We start from the raw sequence: 20744 nt of genomic DNA, 5'->3' as shown, positions 1-20744 counted from the left end.
TTACTGACAGTTTGAGTTTTTAGCACAGAGATAGATGCTTGTTCCCATGAATTTCAGTGATATTTTTACAGTTATGGTTTGAGTTGAACAGAATGGAAGTCTATTTGTCAATTTTGGTCCTTAAATGTACAATAAAATGTGTAATGCTAAAGGATGTAAGAAGAGCCAAAGCTGAAATGTTAAACTTTGGACAAAAATATTATTATTTGGACATTTTCATTCCATTAGCATTAGAACAACATACACATTTTTGACCTTCAAGATTGAAGTGTGAAAGACATATCAAAAATGGTCCCAAATGGTGTCAGGGTTAAAGATGTAAAACCTGCATTACTTGAATCCTGATGCCCCCCCCCCCCTCTTTAAAATTTCACATGCAGATAATGAATTTTTCTTCGTTGATCCTGATGCCAAACTGTCCAAAGTAGCCCCCGAGGGGTGGAAGGATGATCCCAAGAAGAAAAAGTCAGATGTGCCCTTTAACCTTTTCTTACGTATCAAATTCTTTCTTGATGATGTCAACCTCATACAGTAAGTAAAAAAAATTAGAACATATAAAATGACATGTTCATTTGCCTTTTACAGATAGATGTGTCCGGGTGTTTCCATATTTGTATAAAATAAATGTTTGTTTTCATTTTTGTGGCTAACAGGCATGCTATGACCAAACATCAGTACTACCTACAGCTGAGGAAGGATATATTAGAGGAGAGGATGCGCTGTGACACAGAAAATGCCATGTTACTGGCCTCTCTGGCTCTGCAAGCTGAATTCAGTGACTACCAACCTGAGGTACTGACTCCCTACCATACCAGTCAGTAAATAGGTGATGTGTGTAGTACTGGCTGTCTGTATGTGCCTTTCTGACACTGTTATCTATAGTATATGGTTCAATATCACTACAAGCTGTCTTTGTCCTCCAGCAGAATTTAAGTGTCCCCATGAACACACTGCAAAATAATGAAATTCTACGGTTTTATTATGAATGGGCAAACATGTGCACATACAGTTGCAGAAAAAATTATTAGACCATCAAAAGTTATCAAAAACAATAGTTATGTAATCCAATACTAACTCCTGTGTGTGTCATGTGACTAAAACGGACAGAAAAGAAAACATGGAATGAATAAAAGCACTGTTTTTGTCAGTACAATGACACAGATACTAATGGAAGAACTGAAGTGATTTTGGTTTTTATCAAGAAAACATGGAAAATGGATAGATATCAGCTCTGAAATTAAACTACTATGAGCTATTTTTGTTATCATTATATTTGTCCAAACAAATATACTTTTAGTTGTATCAGGCATTAAAATGAACAAGAAATTGAAGAAAACACGGGGTGGTCTAATAATTTTTTCTGCGACTATATATCAGTACACTTGTAAACCTCTTGAAATGTGATTTTATTATTTTATACAGTTTTCTTTAAGGGAATGTACATGATTTGTGCATGTCCCTCACACTGCCCTTCTAACTTTAGTGAGATCGGTAAGTGTTTAAATTAAAAAAAATAATAGTAATTTTTAGACGTTGTCATTGTACTCAGTTTTTTGATAAAACAAATAATTTTTATAATTTATATTTTATTTTTATATCAATATTTAACATTCTATATGTTTCCCTGAAATTGCCGTCCACCCTGTCACTTTGGGGGAATCTTTAATAATTGGGTTGATGACATCATCATCATTATTTTGAGTGTCTTCAATGGAGGTGGAAACATAGTCTATGAGAACATTTAGTATTTACATTTACATTTTAAAATGTTCATCAGTTTGTGTTTGTACTTGGATGTGGTTAAGCTTAGCATGTCCACCCTGTCACCACAAAATATCATTTAATATAAAACTTTTCAGAAATTCTAAATATATTTGTTGAACATTAAACGATGACCTACTTTGCCAACTCATGGTCCACCATGTGGTCATTAAATGCTAACTTAAGCCAAAACTGTCCACCCTGTCACTTATTTTTTCATGTATTTGTCAGTTACAGGGTGGACATTTGTTGCATATTTTGTGGTCTGCTTGTACTTTGTCTGCTTGTAACAAATGCATTAAAAATGTGTGAGTTTGACAAACATGCATTTCTAAAAGCCTACAGTCGACTTAGCACATTGAACATAAAGTTAAGTGGAAAATCTCAAGTTTTTTTTGCTTTTTTGTAGACGTTTTAAAGTCTGAAAGGCCCCTTATAGTGATATTGACCCATATTTGTATCTTGCTACCTGTCTAATCATGCTTAAGTGTTTATTACCTTGTGAAATACAGAATGACGCTCACCATGCAGCAGCTGTAATCACTTAAATCATGACTTAAAACTAATGTGTCTTCTTCCATTCCTTGTGCATCAGCTCCATGGGAAAACCTATTTCAGACTGGAGCACTATCTGCCCGTGTCTGTTCTGGATAAGGTGGATCAAACGACCATCAAGGAGGAGCTTCCTAAACTTCACAGCAACTATTATGGAGCATCAGAGTCGGAGGCGGAGTTTGAGTTCCTCAAGGTCAGCAGACCAAAATAGAAAGGAACTTCATTTTATTTCACTTAATTTTATATTTTTTAAGAATATACCAAAACTAAAATAGTCAATTAGAAACAAAAACAGAACCTTTTATGGCACTTTATGCTTCTGCTCTACTATTGTTAGTGTGGTTCATTCCAATCTTTGGCTGGTTGATGTGTCTAAAAAACTTGTCTGAGTATAATTACAAAAAATGTCAATATATGCAATGAAACAATATGCAGAATAAAGTTAAGTATCTTATACGTAGGTAACAGAAAATACCACATTTTTGTGTTAACAGAAAATATTTAGACACAAAATTTGCAGAATATTTGGAGTTGGTGACATTAAGTAATGAGCATGTTCCCACCATTAGATTAGATTAGATTACATTAGACTTTATTGATCCCACAATGTGGAAATTCAATAGTCAAGGCAGCAACAAAATAAAGTGCAAGAAAAAAAAGTGTACTTGCATAAAGACAGTGCAAAAACCAAGAGCAAAAGCAAACAATATAAGATAAAAAATAATTGTAATTAAAAAAAAAAATATGCAGGCTATTTACATATTTACAACAGAGGGGAAATTGCAAGAAGTTGCAATGATTTTATAAGGGCATAATTTGCACAACACACTGTTGAGAATATCGTCTTGAGAACACAAATAAGTTCTACAAAGCAGATCGAAGCAGAGGTAGAAAAGAAAGCATGCTGACCAGCTACACCATTCTGTCCTGTTTAACTACAGGCAGTTCAAAACGCATGTATATGGTAGGACATACTGAATATACTTAATAGAACAAAAAAGACATTTCTTATATCGTTAGCCTCCTAGCTTAATCGCCTAAGTCATATTTTTGGCCGCATTGTGATATCTACATAACTTTGCTCTCCTAACACTGGTGCTTCATTTTATGCAGATATCACAGTTTGGCCAAAAACATGACTTGGGCGATGATGCTTCGAGGCCAACGATATCTTATATAGTATCGAGTATGTTGATATTATTTAGCCAACCGGCCCTAGTGCAATCATATGGACCACTGTAGTGGTGAAATACTTTATATAAAAAGTTTCTGTGTTCATTTATGGTTTATTTTTAGACACATTTGCATCCTTGCCTTTTCTGTCAATGCTGTGTATTTGTGAAGACTGTAAAACTGTGTGTGGTTTGTCCTGAAGGTGAGCCAGAGGCTGACAGAGTACGGTGTCCATTTCCATCGGGTGCTTCCTGAGAAGAGGTCCCAGACGGGCATCATGCTAGGTGTTTACTCCAAGGGGGTGATCATCTTTGAAGTCCTTAATGGAAACCGTACACCAGTACTGAGGTTCCCCTGGCGGGAGACCAAGAAGATTTCCTTCACAGTGTGTACTTTTCTGGGGTTTTTTTTAAACAGAAATGTAACTAGACCACAGTGTTGAAAACATCATCGCTTCTGCTAGTGTTGAAATTAAATGACTGTTTAACTTGTCATCCTTCAGAAAAAGAAGATATGTCTCCAGAACACATCCGATGGGATTAAGCACCTTTTTCAGACTGACAGCAACAAAACCTGTCAGTATCTGCTTCAGCTCTGTTCAGATCAGCACAAGTTCCACCTGCAGATGAAGGCCCGCCAAAACAACCAGGAGCTGCAGGACCTCGGTAGGAAAGAAGTCGTCGTCTTCTTCTTCCTTTTCCCTCTCCTCCGCCCTCCTTTGGCTCATATACTGAACAACAAAGAAAACTTCCATCCACATGAACATCAGAGCAAGGCTTTCAATCATGAGTTCACACTGATTTTACGGGTATTTTTTCCCCTAGATATGCACCAGTTTTATGTGTATTCTCCTGTTATGAGCAACAGAGATCTGGCCTGTTTTGAGTGGGAGCGCGCTGGCTACAACAGTTGGGTGTGGCGCTTTTCTTTGAGCAAATAGGCCTATAAAAACAAGTCATAAAATGTTAATTTGGCTACATATTTGACATGCCATGCCTTACAGAAAATCTGCGTGAACGAGCCGTTAGCATGATTGCTGCTGGTTTGACAGCACATAACATACACTATATGGACAAAAGTATGTGGACACGTTGAATTCATGTATCTCTTTTCTAACAGGGGTCTGGGATACAAAACAATAATGACAAATATCATAATATAGCTTTATATTGGGATAAATATCATTGCATTGGTTAGTTTGGCTTAAATTGTTACCTTTGCGTCCAAAATGCCACACAGATGATTTTTACTTAATTTCTCTCAACATTGATTTTTTTTTTTTTGTTTTTTATCCATGACTATGATTTTAAATGCTCCACCTCTAAATTTCTAAAATATTTTTCGTTCTCTGACTGTAAATAATAATTTTCTATCACAATTAACAGTCTACTTTCTTCACACCTCTTAACTCTTTCGGTGCCAGACAGTTAAGGGGCTAATAAGCCTTAAAAGCCTTAAAAGGGCCACAGAATTTTTCAGTATTTCGTGTCGTTCTTATAGTATTCGAAGAATCCTGCAGGAAACCGCTCGGTAACATCCGGCGTGTTCTCCAAAGCCGATCTGATCGGCCCGCGGCACTTTAAAGGTTGTATTCGTAAAGCCGATTTAATCGGCCCATGGCACTGAAAGAGTTAAGAAGAAAAATCTCCCATTAAACTTTAAGGAAATATTGATGTTTATAAATTATATGGACAAAAATATTGGGACACATCATGGTTACAGCTGTAAGATGTCCTGTTCATGATGACTTGAGATAAAAACATCAATATTAAACAAAATCAGTGTTGAGAAAAATTAAGTAAAAATCATCTCTGAGGCATTTTGGAAGCAAAGATAACAATTTAAACCAAACTAACCAATACAATGCAATGATATTTATCACAATATAAAGCTATATTATGATATTTGTCATTGTTTTGTATCCCAGACCCCTGTTAGAAAAGAAAAACCGGAATTCAACATGTCCCAATACTTTTGTCCATATATTGTATCAAAAGGCTTATATGTCTAGTGTGTAAGATTTAGGTTAGATTTTAGAAAAGAATTTGAAAGCCTTAAATATGTTTTCAGCATTGTATATTCACTTGAAAATCTTTAGTCATTGCGTTTTTGTTTGTAGAAGTAGCCATTAACCTTTCACAGAATGATGCACCACCATGCACAGCACAGTCGCTCCAAATGGAATTTTTTTTTTTTTTTTTTCATTTTATAGCAGAACATCCAGTGGCGAGGTGCATCATCTTTATGTACTACACAGCCCTGGCCAAAATGTCCCACACGCTAAAATGTCATCTTAGTCTTATTTAACAGTTAGCTTTGATCATGGCACATACTCACAATGGCATTATTCAGTGTCACATTTATTAATGTCATTATTTTGGACACATGACCTAGACCGACTGACCCAACCCCAGATCATAACTCTGCTCCCACTGGCTTCCATTGTAGGGACCAGGCATGATGGGTAATCACTTCATCTATGTCTCTTCTCACCCTGATGCACCCATCACTGTGGATCAGGGTCAATCTGGACTCATCAGACCACATGACCTTTATCCATTGAAACACAGTCCAGTCTTTGTGCTCTCTACCAAACTGATGGGTGTTTAAGAAGTGAGAAACTACTCACTGCATCAGTTAAAGGGTGAAGGAACATGCTGTAGAATGAAACAAACTATTCACTGCAGTAATTAACCAATGGACGGTTCTGAACTATTTGCTTAAATCCAGGTGGAAACTTTTTTTTTTTGGTGAGGCAGTGTGTCAGCCACAATTAATATCCCTTTAACTGGGTTATTAAGACTGTGGTTTAGACCAGCTCTAAATATAAAGTGTCATGAGATAACTTTGGTTATGATGTAGTAAGTAAGTAAGTAAGTAAGTAAAGCTTTATTTATATAGCACTTTTTAAAACAACATGTTACAAAGTGCTTCACATAAAGGAGAGATAGATCAAATCAAATTTTTAGCCAATTTACAGAAACCCAACAGAATCCTCCAGGAGCAAACACTTGTGACTGGTGACAGTGGTGAGGAAAGACAGAAGCAGGGCAGTGTAAACTGAGTGGATCATTACCTGTTGTTTAGCATGTGGGATAATGACTGATTAAATAAAGAATGAATCATATTAATAAGCTGTGTTTCTTTTCCACATGCCCGGTGATCAGAGAACTGCCCTCTGAGCAGTCTGCAGTATAATTTTGACCCTCGAAGTGGGGATGTGGGGAGTCTAGCCCCCAGCTTATCAACGCGCTCAAACCCAGACCACCTGAAGAGGATTTCCTACTCGGAGGTGGCCCTCAACAAGGCGCAGTCCGGCTCACTATTAGTCCAAGATGAGCTCCACTTTCCAGGTTTCAATCCAGTGGCCTCCTCAGTCTATCTAAATCCAAGAATGATGAGCCGCTCCCACCACAACCTCGGACAGATGCCAGAACCTGCCGAACACAGAGTGGCAGGGTCGTACCGCGCAGAAATGCACGGTGAACTGGTCCAGACACAGCTAGGCCAAGTGGCCTCTCAGTTTCAGCAGCAGAGAGCGAGCTCAGACACAGACTCCCTCTCACATCATCAAGACAAGTGAGTAGTTCAAAGAAGGGCATAGTTATGGTGTATGTCAGGGGTCTCAAACTCATTTTATTTCAGGGGCCACATTCAGCCCGATTTGATCTCAAGTGGGCCGAACCAGTAAACTAATACCATAATAACCTATAGATAATGACAACTTCAAACTGTTGCCTTTGTTTTAGTGCAAAACCCCACATTAAGTTATGAAAATACTTACTTTTATAAACTATCCAAACAAAAAAGATGTGAATAACCTGAAACAACTGAAATTTCTTAAGAAAAATGAGTGCAGTTTTAACAATATTGTGCCTCAACTTATCATTTCTACATGTGCATTATGGATCAGATCTACAAAGACACTAAACACTGAGGAACAGGCAGAAAATTGTTAAAATTGTGCTTAATTTTCTTTAGAAATTTCAGGTTCATATTTGTTCAGGTTATTCATGTTTGTTACTGTACAGTTTGTAAATGTAAATATTTTCATGATTTAATGTTATTTTTTGCACTAAGACAAAGACAAAAATTTGAAGTTGTCATGCCGTATGTTTGAGACCCCTGGTGTATGTAGTAAACTCCTTTTAGCTCAAGATTGTTAATAAAAGATTGTTGCTGGATGCTGGTTGGTCTAAGTTTTTAATGCCTCCATGTTGACTGAATGAACCCAGTAACCTTACTAGGTTACTAAGTGAGAGCATAATAACTGGGACTAAAGCTCTGCCTTGCACTACAGAGACACTTCCTTGAACCGCTAATTAAACCTCAAGGGACCCGTGTATGAACGTGGCTGCATATGCTCTCTGTTTTTGTACGTTCTGAGTTTCCCTACCAGTGTGCGCTCATATCTGTTCCAGTTGCTCCCTCTCATGTCAGTTTTACAGATGACATGGTAAATTTTGAGCTGACTAGACAAAAGCTAAATACTCTGAGTTAAAGAAAGTATCTGGGATAGGTTTAGTTGTTTTGGGAATTTGGTCTACTTTTTGCTCTTCTACACCTGTTCACTGAGCAAAGTTGCTTTCTGAGGGTACACTATTTTTTCCCCACTCTTCTTCTTAGATCTTTTGGCTCAGCATCCCACAGCAGTCCAGCCTGGAGTCACAGGAGGGCTAAAAAAGAATCTGACTCCTCTTCCATAGAGGACACTGGCCAAGCATATGTAGTAGGTAAGTTGGAGATGGGACCGTTCACAGGTTAAGGGTCAGTTATATATGAATCTGTGTGACTGCAATTCTGCAAAACTCAAATCATTGAGGACAGGTCGTATTTGGTCAGTTCAGAGAAAATCCCCTGTGCCACTGATCGTCCTCAGCACATCCACCTATCTGAACCCTTCACAAGACTTTAGTAAGACTCCATTTACCTGTGGTGTATGTAAGTAAGTAAGTAAATTTTATTTATAGAGCACTTGTCACAGACAGTCACAAAGTGCTTTATCAAATCAAATCAAAATCAAATCAAATTTACAGAAACCCAACAGGATCCTCCAGGAGCAAACACTTGTGACTGGTTATGTGACCACATAACATACCTACACTCGCAAAGTGTCATTTAGAATACTGTGTGGTCTTGGTGCAGGCAGTTACAAAAGCAGATGATGTTCAGGAATATAAATATTTAGGGAATAAACTTCACCTTATAAGAACACTTCAGTAAAATGCTATGGTTGAGGAAACAAACAAAAATGTGAAGTGCCACTATATTGTACTAGAGTAGACTACAGTATGATATACTGTACTGTTACAGACCACACCACTCCACAGCATTATATAAAATCATACTATACCGAAACAGTTGTCAGTGTGACATGGCAGTGTGGAATTGTTGCAAACCTGGCTCAATGAACATAACAAAACACAATACATCCATTCCCCTAAACAAGGAAAATTACCTTATTTAACCAAGTGTTTCAGTGCAGGATGTAGGTGGCAGATAGCAGTAATGTAATGCATGTTTAGGTAAGTGAGTTCTGTGTGTGTGAATCAAACAACAATAACAAACAAACCAAACAATACCAGTGTGTTGGCCATGAGATCAGAGGCTGCTCAGAGAGAGCGCACACCTGCAGAGGTGGCCCTTTTATAATCTGAAGCCACACCCTTAAGAGGTGTGGCCAAAGAACAGGCGGAACCACTGTCATGCACACCAGGAAGACTGGCAACTGGAGAGAAAACGAACATTAGTGAGGCCATCACAGGCATACGTATAGTTGTTTCTGCTGTACAAAGGCAGTTGTTTTTCAGCTCTTGTGCTCTTTTTTTTTTAGGTGTCAGTATGCATAGTTCCTCCCTTCCACCTTCAACCCCAGCCTCTGTTAATGGTATGTACTGAAACCTGTCTTTGGTGCCCCATGTTGACATTAAATGGTCCTGCTGTATAGAATATAATGTGTAAATCCAATAACTACCACACCACTCACCACCGTCACTCATTGTCTAACTGCATTAATACTCAGTCCATCTGTTAAACCATATGTTGACCATGGCACAGCCGAGTACAAATACACAAACTAAAAAAAAGGTTTAAATCACTGTTATGTAATGCAGAATTAAGCTTCTGTGCTCTCAGTGCTTACTGGCTGCCTGACTCTGGCCTCTGTCCAGCGGTTTATTAACTGAATGCTTGGCACTGAACCCATGACCTTCCCTTTTATTCAAGCTTAGCCTGTCTTTTAGGACCCATTAGTCAACAGCCCTGTAGTAGGGGCCTGTCAGGAACACAGGATTCTTGCCATGGCTGATTGCTTCTTATAGTTTGGAAAAACTGAAGCTCTCAGATTCCAATTTATCACTCAAAAATAGAAGAGTTCATGTCATGTGTTTTAAGTACACCTGGGTAAATACAGTTACAAATGGCCTTTGTTTGTTTGTGTCACAGATTCACTTAAGAAAAAGCTGAATGCCTTACCGTCTCCAGAGAGAGAAATCACGACTGTGAACCTTAAGAAAGATGTGAAATACGGCCTGGGTAGGTGTTTACAATAACAACTGAATTTTCTGCAATCCCTGCTGTAGAGATGACAAGGATTATAAATGGTGTTAGAGACATTTGTGCTACACCCCAGTGTTATTGCTGAAATGTGTGTTTACGTTTGTCTGTTCCCTCTAGGGTTCCAGATTGTAGGAGGAGAGAACTCTGGGCGAATGGATCTTGGTACAATCATTAGCTCCATCACTCCTGGGGGCCCGGCTGATGTCAACGGCTGCCTCAAACCGGGTGCGCCACTTTCTGCTTCACCTTTTTTTTTCTTTTTAACTAAAACTGTGTCATAGTATTTTTTCTTTTTCATAATCTTCAGCTTGGCTCCGTCTGCTCAGTTTGCTGTCTTGCCATAGTGGGCTGTTGTTTCCTTGTATGTGACAGTTGTAATGTTGATGCAGGGGATCGGCTGCTCTCAGTGAATGATGTGAGCCTGGAAGGGCTTTCTCATGCTACCACTGTTGAAATCCTCCAAAATGCCCCTGACGATGTTATACTGGTGGTGTCACAGCCCAAAGAGAGGCTCTACAAAGGTAAAAACATGGAGTGGCTGAAATTACTTTTTAAAAAACTTGTGAGATGTTTGATTTAGCTATTTCTAAAAAAAGGTCTTAGTACAGGGTTCCCACAGGGTCTGTAAAAGTCTTGAATTTACAAATCTGCATTTAATACTTGAAAAAGTCTTTAAAAGGTCTTCAGTTTGATTTGGTAGGCCTTCAGTTATGTTGTCAAAAACTTGTTGACTGTATTGTCTTTAAATGTGTGTGTTAAATGTCCAAGCTGTAAAGAAAATAATGTTAGTCTACTCAGTTCCACTTGTTCCATCACAACAATTTATATTGAAATTAGAAACCAATGATTGAAATTAATAACTTTGCAGCCCCCACTGAGAAAAGACTCGGAACGGTGGGAATCAAGGCATCGGAGTAAATAAATATATTTTTCTAAATTCTAGGAGTCACACATTTTTGCCAGTATGGCAGTGAAAGGGGCATTAAATTCTGTTCAAAGTGGTCTTAAAAAGTCTTAAATTTAACTTGTAGAAACCTGTGGGAACCCTGTAGTAATGTATTATTTCTTCCTGGTTTTGCTTTGTTATATCTATTTTCTTGTTTAAATCCTCTTTCCTTGTTTTGGCAGAACCTCCACCCGGTTATGTTACCTACCAAGCCAAATCTTCATTAAAGGGACTCAATTCTGTTCAGAAACGAGATCTGGATTTGGAGTCGTCATCAGAGGAGCAGGTGGGAACAGGAAGCCCCAGCCCTGTTCTTCACAGTGTTTGCACCCCATCATCTGCCTCCTCCCCAGTTCACCAGCGCACCAGCCTCAGCTCCCAGGACTCCAGGACAAGCAGCGCTGCTAAAATAAGCCAGCTCCCCACTAATGGAGTCCAGCAGTGTCTAGACAGAGCGAAGGCAGCTCTTACAGTTTCATCCATCACACCACAACATAGATCTGATCCCAGCATCAGTTTGGATCCACCACCACCAGCTCTACCTCCCAAAACCAGAAAAGCTAAAGTGGTAGAGGCTCCCAAAGAGCATTCTGACTGGGGGGATTCAGACATGGATGAGGAGACGTACTCCAGTAGTCAAGAAAAGGTCAAAGTTAAAAAGGTGCGACATTTGTGTCGATGAATTCACTGATAGAGCGTCGGCCTACATAGTGTAGTGGTTCCCTACTGAAGGGTTCAAAAGAATATGATCACCTTTTAATTGAACGGGGTATGAGTGGTCCTCTAATGATCAAACATACAGATGATTTGTCTGATGCTTGGCCACACTAACTGCCTGTTATATACTGTCTGCCTGTTGTTGCATTTACAGTGTCAATGCAAGACCTTAAATTACCTGTTCTCTGCATGCCCTTCCTTGAACGCAGTATCTGTTTATTTTCTCTTCAGCATTACTTAGCCTCCTCACCCGTTCACGGCCCCTGTTTCTCTCTGCATGTTTCAGCTTGTGATAATTCACCTTAATTCCCTGTTCTCTGTTCACAGGAACACATCATGGAAAGTTTAAATGGTAAAGCCCCAGGGGTCAATAGTCTCCGTCCAGGAGAACTATTTGACGTTGAGCTGTCCAAAAAAGACAGCAGCCTGGGCATAAGTGTCACGGTACTGTTCGGCAAGGTTTTCACTCTCTTTTGTTTTGGCCCCCTCTCCTTCCCCCTCATGTTGTCACTAATGCTCCTTGAGTTTTGTATGTTGCTTGGTTTGGTCTGCTGTCGTCAAACTGTTTGTTGTCAAATCTGGATGTTTTTGTGGAAATATTCCAAATAACTCTTTGCATGCCACATTTCTTTTCTTAGTCATTTGTTAAATGAAGCAATATGGTATTTGAGATTTTACTGCCTTTCCCAAAGCTCAAACAGTTTTTAACAGATCTGTGTAGTGACCATTTTGCAGTTGCCAGTGTATTTGCTGCTGCCTGTGGAGTGGCTTAATGGAGTGCAACTAATATCAGTATCTTTTTGCAGGATTTTCAGCACATTATTAATGGGCATGAGTTCATTTGGCCCTTGGGCACAGTTACACTCCATAACAAATCACTTTACTAAGACCATGGCTGTTATCAAATATTTATGTATTAAGTATAATAACTGACTGTTGTATTAGTAGTATGCAAACATTTCATAATAACCACAAAATTCACTTTAACCAAAAAAAAAAAAAAAGATAAAGACTGTCCTAACTAAATGAGCACCTAAAAATGGAAATATTCACCACTAAGTGAATTTGCAATAATATCACAGTGGAGGAATTTTTCACTCATTACTAACTATCACGTGATAAATGCCTTATTTTTTTTTTTTACTTAAGTGACAACATAAATGAAGATTCTAGTTGTCCCCATCTGTGAAATAGTCAACTCATAAGTTTGTTTTATTCATAATAGTAAAAAAGTAAAGCATTTATCATTTAGCAATGGCATTTGACATGGAAAAAGCCTCCACACCCTGCATCAACCCCCTCATATAAAATATAGAAAATTATCTTTTTAGCTCATTAGACTAAGTGTTGTGTTAATTTCTTAGGGCGGATCTAACACGAGTGTTCGACATGGAGGAATATATGTCAAAGCTGTTATCCCTAAAGGAGCTGCTGAGCTGGATGGAAGGATACAGAGAGGTAACTGGAAACAGTAATATTATATCAACAACAGATTGACGCTAATGCCTAGTTTAACGTGCACACATTCACTAGATATACGTTTTATTCAGTAAAACATTAAGATTCTCTTATATAACTACGTAAAAGCTGTAATTAAAGGTAGTGTGTGATAAATCACAATAATAGTGGATTTTTCTTACACTCAGGGGACCGTGTGATGGCAGTTAATGGGCGGAGTCTAGAGGGAGCCACTCATCAGCAGGCGGTGGAGGCTCTTCGAGACACGGGGCAGGTGAGATATTGTATTTACCGTGAGCACCCTGGTTTTATATTGCTTCCTGGCCGGGCAGTAACGCAGTAGGTAGATGATTTCCCTGTTCTCCTCAGACAGTGCATTTGTTACTGGAGAAGGGTCATCCGCCTGCCGACAGTGTCCATGCTCCTGTCACACCTCAGTGCACTCCTCCGACTCCTGACAGCAACCGAGACCAGAGCAGGAACAGAGAGCCATCACAGCCGATCAGAAACAAACCCGAGTACAGCTTTGTGACAAAAGGTGAGGTGGCATGGTGACACCATTATGGGGTGACGGGCGGTAGAATCATGTTGGCTCTGTCGCCTAATGTTTATCATATGGAGAGCAGACAGGGAAGGGGCACCGCTAGTTTTCACAAAATATCACACAAAACATTTTTATCAAAATAGCATTATAAAAAATTAGATATACCATTAGGGGCTCCAGCAGAAAGTTCTATGCCACTTGGCAGCCATTTATCAGCTCTGTAGAAGGTATGGTAGCTACCAGCAGATCTGTGGAACTCCACTATCTGTGTACCTTTTTACTTATTTATTTTCTTAATTAAATTTTCTTTCCCCTGATGTATTTATTTATTTGTTTGTTTGTTTGTATGTGAACTTGCAAATATGCATGTGTGTATATGTGTACATATAGACATACAGACACGTGTATGTGTCTGTACATTTATTTGAAGGGGGTTTGTCCGGCTCTATATGAACTTAACTAAGGTCCAGTGCCTGGGGTGAGGGTGGGGCAGTTGGATAGGAACTGGATACAATAGTTTCATGTTCAACTTATATGTTTCTTGTTGTACATTTAAAAATTGAAAATAAAAAAGACCTTGATTAAAAAAAATCTTGCATTATAATTACAATAGGTCTAACTGCTGTGTCCAGTTCACAAGCTCCATTGAAATCATGGTTCATATCATTTCCCAATATATATTCAATTGCATTGTTCATCAGTGCAAGTTTCCAGTGTCCAGTTGACCAAACCTGAGTTTTTGTTTCCCCCAGATAATGTGTTTGACGTGTGCCTGTTGAAAAACACATCAGGACTTGGCTTCAGTTTTAGTCGAGAGGAGAACATTCCTGATGAAGCTCCCGGTTGCAGCATGGTTCGGGTTAAAAAGCTGTTTCCTGGCCAACCAGCTGCAGAGAGCGGCCGCATCAACGTTGGAGACGTCATCCTACGGGTCAATCAGACCCCTCTTAAAGGACTCTCCCAACACGTATGGATAACGTCTGCTCTTATTGCCATCATGGCTTAATGTAAATTGAAACCGTTACTTTTTACTTTATTTATCTTTCCTTTGCTTTCATACAGGAGGTGATATCAGCCTTGAGAGGAACAGGACAAGAAGTGACTTTGCTTCTCTGCAGACCTGAACCCGGCATCCTCCCTGAGCTGGACACTTCAGCTTTGGTGAGAATCTCAAATTATTACAGTCATTTGCACTATTTGCATAATATATTAAATCAATAATAATGCACTTTTATTTTTTATATACCAGAGTACCATTAATGTGGAACAGTGGTTTTCAGACTTTTTACACCATGGACCACCTTTGAAAATACACATTGTTGGATGCTACTACTACACCAAATTATATGTTGCATTAGAACCAGGGCACACACCTGGATGTCACTGTATGTGCAGTACAGGTTTCAGTGTGGAGCTTTTTTCTGCTTCAGTTCATGTCATTTTTAAGAAAGAAAAAAAATCAGCTTGCTTATACTGTCTCTGAGATGGTTTCATGATTTAGTGCTAAGAACTTAATCACACACTGTGGCCTGAGCATAACTGGACTCATTTTTTCCATTTGCTGCTGTAGTATCTACTAGCACTTTCGCTCGTTCCTCTGACGTCCTTTTCAGATTCTGCAGAGCTCCAAATATTCTCCCCCTGGACAGTGTACTTTTCTTGGTAGTAGTTCCCATTTGGAGCCATGATTACAGTGTTTGTGAACCATTCATCATTTTAGCTACAAAAGCTGCACTGACTGCCTGTCTTGTTCTAAAATACGTTTACTTTTAAAAAATATTTTCAGGAGATTCTTCATTGCACCACTAGAGGGAGTAGGAGTACCTCCAGTTTTACACACACCACAGTTTGAGAACTTAAATAAAGCTTAAATATTTATTAACTTTCCCACATTAATAGGCTTGTGTCCTTACATTGCATCAAAATTTTCCAACAATCTAGAATAAATGTATGATAAATGTACTATGAATAACATTTTTAATAAATTACCTCATCTGCTTATAACATCAGATGAAATCATTTCTATCTCCTACTGTGTCATGTGTCATTGTTTTGATTTAGAGACCACTAGAGGCAGAAATTACACAATGTGCATTTATTTATATCTAGACACCCATGCCATCACCCCGAAAGGAGCCAGTGACCCTGTGTGAGCCCAGTCTGAGCTTGGATAAGACCAGCCCTCCTCCTGGGACTAAAGGGAGGAGGGGCCCAGGCCCTGTGGAGGAGGCACTGGAGAGGTTCCATCTGAAAAATCCTGGCCGTCACAACAGCTACAGCGACAGCACCGATGGGGACGAAGAGGTGGAAGAAGCCTTCAGCCCAAACTCCCTGGAGCACAGCAGACAAAGCTGGGAGCGCAGTGTTTATCAGACTCCCAGTAGCAGCCTGGGACTGGGGCGCTACAACAGCACTGGGCTGCCAGACGACACCAGCCAATCAGCCTTTTACTCCCCGAACCTGTCCATGACCAGAGCAGACCTTAGCAAGAGGTACTGAACGGTGTCATGTTATTATGTGTATGACTGATATTATAACCCTGGGGTATAATCCTGTCTCCTCTTTGTCTGTGTTTGGACAGGGGTCCTTCGTCCCCTATTGCAGCTGATCTGGAATCTCCCCTGCCAATGATGTCCTCTCCCTCTGCCCCGAGTCCAGATCCTCTGCCCCCTCCACTGCCTCTGCCCTTAAACCTTACAGTGTCCGGCAATGGACAGGAAATGGAGGAATTTGTCCCGGTAAGCTTTGAGATAGAAAGATGTTCATCTGTGATGTGTTTCACATACTGGAGAAAAGACGCCTCAAGGTGTCCAGTTCTGTACAGGAGTCTAAGGCCACTATTATGTTTGTTGTTTAAGCAAGGTTATAATTATACATATCATTAGCCTCATAGCATACTTGCCTCAGTCATAAATGGGCAAAAGTATGTGGGCATGTTGAATTCAGGTGTTTCTTTTCTAACAGGGGTCTGGGATACAAAATAATAATGACAAATGTCATAAGTTATAATATAGTTTTATATTAGGATAAATATCATGTCATTGGTTAGTTTAGTTTGAATTGTTATCTCAACATTAATTTTGTTTAATATTGATGTTTATATCTCAAATCAGCATGAACAGGACATCTTACAGCTGTAGCCATGATGTGTCCCAATATTTTTGTCCATATGGTTTATAAACATCAATATTTCCTTAAAGTTTAATGGGAGATTTTTCTCCCTTAGTGAGATGTGAAGAAATTAGATGGTTAGTTGGGTTAGAAAATTATTTACAGTCAGAGCGGGAAAAATATTTTTAGAAATTTAGAGGTAGAACATTTAAAATCATAGTCATGGATAAAACATTAAATGAAATAAAAACTATCTCTTAGGCATTTTAGAAGCAACAATAACAATTTAAACCAAATGAACCAATGTAAGGCAATTATATTTATCCCAATATAAAACTATATAACATTTGTCATTATTGTTTCGTATCCCAGACGCCTGTTAGAAAAGAAACACCTGAATTCAACGTGTCCCAATACTTTTGTCCATATAGTGAATGACTTGGGCAGTTATGCTATGAGACTAACGATATGCATTTCTCAATTTGTACAAACCAAAGTGGTATGAAAGGTGACACCAAGTTTGATTGGAGACGTATCAGGCATTTCTTATCTTAGGGGATGATTTTATGAGAATGGAGGCCACACAAAATACTGAATTTTTCCTTATACAAGCAATTTAGTTTTGATTACATGCACAAAAAAAGCCAAAGAATTGAATACAGGGTGTCTATAAAGTCTCTACAATTTAACAAATGTATTACAAAAGCAAATGACTAGACAAATCTGTGGAAATTATTAAAAAATGAAAAGTAGATATTGAAGTTTTTTTGCCTCTTTTAATCCACCTCTATACGGTCATTATTAGTTGCACGAATCACCCCAAGACGGTACTGGATTTGTTTTCGTGTTGGCTGCGTCATAGACTCATCAGTGGTATCAGTGATCTTTGGATTCACGTCGTCCCGTATCTTTGTTTGATACACAATATTTTTGACATAACCCCATAGAAAGAAATCCAGGGCAGTGATATCTGGTGAACGAGGTGTCCAGGGAATTGGGTAATCCCTTCCAATCCACAAGTCTGGAAATGTTTGATGTAGAACCCACCAACATGTAGTCCTTAATGTGGTGGTGCACCATCTACCTGGAAAATGATGGTTGGGTGAAGGTCATCCAGTTGTGGTGACACATAGTCAGTCAAAAGGTCAAAGGTCAACATTTGCACGAATTGATCTCTCGTTGAAGAAAAATGAGCCAATGATTTGATTGCTCATGATCCCACAACGTGATTAAAAACTTTGATCACCACTGAGTACATGGAACTAATCTGATTAACATATCTTATCAGTTGCTTTTGTAATATATTTTTTTAATTGTAAAGACACTTTGTGGACCCCCTGTGTGTTCCATCCTGAAGCAGCAAAGTTAAAGCTGTCCTAAGCCTTTTGGACAGTTCTGTATACCTCAGTCCTTCAGCTCAATGGACACGTCTGATGTTTGTCTCTGTCAGGATGTAGAGCTCAAAGTGTCCCTGGTGAAGTCAGAAAAAGGCAGCCTGGGCTTCACCCTCACCAAAGGTAATGACCACGGATGCTACATTCATGACATAGTCCAGGACCCAGCCAAAGGAGACGGTAGACTCAGACCTGGAGACAGAATGATAATGGTATGGATAACGGATTCCTCCTTCATTCTTTTGTCAAATCTGTATTTTACTGACCATCTATTATTTCTCCTAAAAATGACAAAAAAATCTTTCTTACATCTTCAGGTGAACAACACAGATGTTACCAACATGGGACACACTGAAGTGGTCAATCTTGTACGTGCAGCCCCTCGAGTAGTTGATTTGGTGGTGGGCAGGGTCCTGGAGGCTCCAAAGCCCCCCATAGAAGCCCACCTGCTGCCTGACATCTGCTTTAGGGGCCACCAACAACCACTCGGTAAAAAAAACAGCCACTTTATTCATAGTCCCTGTAAAGTGTTGTATTGAGGTGTATTTGTCTCTGTTCTTGCTTGTTGAATTTTTGCTGCTGCTAACTGTGAAATTTCCCCACAGTGGGTTAAAAAAAAGTCTTATCTTATCTTAAAACTAAGCAGTTGAAGTTAAATGCGAACTGTTGGACCACCTGTCTGATCCTTAGGGTTGGTGCTCGATGGTGGCAGTGACAGTGTGTACGGAGTCTTGTTTGTTAAAGACGTCTCGCCGGGATCTTTGGCCTCTGAAGAAGGCAGCCTGAGACCCCTTGATCTGATCCACTACATCAACGGCGCTCCCACTCAGGACCTGACCCTGAGTGAGAACACCAGGCTGCTGGGCCTCTCCCTGGATGACCTCACCCTCAAGGCCACAAGGTAGTCTGCACAAAGTAAAAACATTGCATCATGGGATTTTCTGCCAGCTCTGTGTTGAATAGCAGCACAGAATGTTATTGTGTGACATTATTATTATTAGTAGTAGTAACAGTAGTAGTATTAATGATAATAATACCTTTCTGTGTGGAGTTTGCATGTTCCCCCTGTGTCTGCGTGAGTTCTCTCCAGGTACTCCGGCTTTCTACACCATCCAAACACATGCATTGATAATTGTTAATCGGTTAATCTAAATTGCCCATAGGTGTGAATGTGAGAGTGGTTGATTGTTCGTCTCTACAGGGTGGGGAAGCAAAATTTTCAATGAACATTTAGTTGTTTTTTCTCAGCAGACACTACGTCAGTTGTTTTGAACCCAAACATATACTGATGTCATAATCATACCTAACACTATTATCCATACCTTTTCACAAACTTTTGCCCATATGAGTAATCAGGAAAGAAAACGTCAAAGAGTGTGTGATTTGCTGAATGCACTCGTCACACCAAAGGAGATTTCAAAAATAGTTGGAGTGTCCATAAAGACTGTTTATAATGGAAAGAAGAGAATGACTATGAGCAAAACTATTACCAGAAAGTCTGGAAGATACTATTAAAGAAGAATGGGAGAAGTTGTCACCCCAATATTTGAGGAACACTTGCGCAAGTTTCAGGAAGCGTGTGAAGGCAGTTATTGAGAAAGAAGGAGGACACATAGAATAAAAACATTTTCTATTATGGACATTTTCTTGTGGCAAATAAATTCTCATGACTTTCAATAAACTAATTGGTCATACACTGTCTTTCAATCCCTGCCTCAAAATATTGTACATTTTGCTTCCCCACCCTGTTTATGTCAGCACTGCGATGAACTGGCGACTCATCTAGGGTGTACCCCACTTCGCCCATAAGTAGCTGGGATAGACCCCTGTGACCCTTTGTGAGGATAAAGCGGGTTCAGATGATGAATGAATGAATGATAGTAATAATAATTCTTTATCTGTCTCAAAGGGATGGAAAACCTGTTTCTCCTGGGCAGAAAAATGTCTCTTTTCTCAACAACAACATCAGCCCCAAAGTTTCATCCACCATGAATGGTACGTTTCCAGTCTTTGTGCTGCCACCTGCAAAAAAAAAACAAAACTAGATTTTTACTGCTTCTAACTGCAATACTATTTTGACATTGTAGGCTCAACCATTGCTGTCGTTTTTGGTTATAGGTTTTCTTAAAGGAGAGGATTCAAGAGAAGCAGAGAGTCTGTCAGCTCTTTGTCCTTTAGAAGTAAGTTTACAGGAAGAGCCTTCACTCAGCTAAAACTAATAACACCACACTGTGAAAATACTCCACTCCATGTAAACTTCTGCTTTTAAAACATCATGACTAAAATGTAGACTTAGTCATTAGGTGCATTAAATGTGCTATTTGAAGATTGGACAGCAAAATTTGTAAAGTTTCTACACCGGCCTGAGGTGTTTTTTGTGTTGTGTTTTCATTTAAAGCTCACAGTAAGAAATACAAAGACTTACTAACACATTGTGACATAGAGGACATTTAACCCACAAAGGCCCAGTGCTACTTTTGTGTCAGTTCCCAAATGAAATTTTCTCTATATCTAACCTTTCTTAAGT

At 39.2% G+C, this 20744-nt stretch overlaps 1 protein-coding gene and 1 long non-coding RNA gene across 8 annotated transcripts in view; one reads left to right on the top strand and one right to left on the bottom strand.

Moving 5' to 3' along the window:
• The window catches only part of ptpn13 (protein tyrosine phosphatase non-receptor type 13), a 91088-nt gene that overhangs the window by 52852 nt on the left and 17492 nt on the right, over nt 1-20744 (top strand). For 4 of the 7 annotated variants that reach the window (XM_030149711.1, XM_030149709.1, XM_030149710.1 and 1 more), the window contains 25 exons: nt 381-531; nt 654-792; nt 2357-2509; nt 3692-3874; nt 3992-4154; nt 6657-7068; nt 8116-8222; nt 9323-9376; nt 9934-10023; nt 10165-10272; nt 10437-10568; nt 11176-11654; nt 12038-12169; nt 13075-13168; nt 13357-13442; nt 13538-13706; nt 14465-14679; nt 14775-14873; nt 15822-16204; nt 16294-16450; nt 18274-18429; nt 18535-18706; nt 18908-19118; nt 20127-20212; nt 20336-20397. In XM_030149711.1, the coding sequence (XP_030005571.1) occupies nt 381-531; nt 654-792; nt 2357-2509; nt 3692-3874; nt 3992-4154; nt 6657-7068; nt 8116-8222; nt 9323-9376; nt 9934-10023; nt 10165-10272; nt 10437-10568; nt 11176-11654; nt 12038-12169; nt 13075-13168; nt 13357-13442; nt 13538-13706; nt 14465-14679; nt 14775-14873; nt 15822-16204; nt 16294-16450; nt 18274-18429; nt 18535-18706; nt 18908-19118; nt 20127-20212; nt 20336-20397 (4193 nt within the window). The remainder of the gene's footprint in view (nt 1-380; nt 532-653; nt 793-2356; nt 2510-3691; nt 3875-3991; nt 4155-6656; nt 7069-8115; nt 8223-9322; nt 9377-9933; nt 10024-10164; nt 10273-10436; nt 10569-11175; nt 11655-12037; nt 12170-13074; nt 13169-13356; nt 13443-13537; nt 13707-14464; nt 14680-14774; nt 14874-15821; nt 16205-16293; nt 16451-18273; nt 18430-18534; nt 18707-18907; nt 19119-20126; nt 20213-20335; nt 20398-20744) is intronic. The other 3 variants (XM_030149712.1, XM_030149714.1, XM_030149715.1) reach the window with 2 other exon arrangements.
• Nucleotides 2170-3692, bottom strand: LOC115429905 (uncharacterized). The gene is made up of 2 exons (XR_003936840.1): nt 3527-3692; nt 2170-2582 (listed from the first exon to the last, which is right to left on the bottom strand). It is a non-coding gene; the product is annotated as an uncharacterized LOC115429905 (long non-coding RNA).

This window comes from Sphaeramia orbicularis, chromosome 12, assembly GCF_902148855.1.
Source record: "Sphaeramia orbicularis chromosome 12, fSphaOr1.1, whole genome shotgun sequence".
Taxonomy (NCBI): Eukaryota; Metazoa; Chordata; class Actinopteri; order Kurtiformes; family Apogonidae; genus Sphaeramia; species Sphaeramia orbicularis.
The sequence above is the reverse complement of the archived record's forward strand: the minus strand, read 5'-3'. Positions and strand labels throughout refer to the sequence as shown.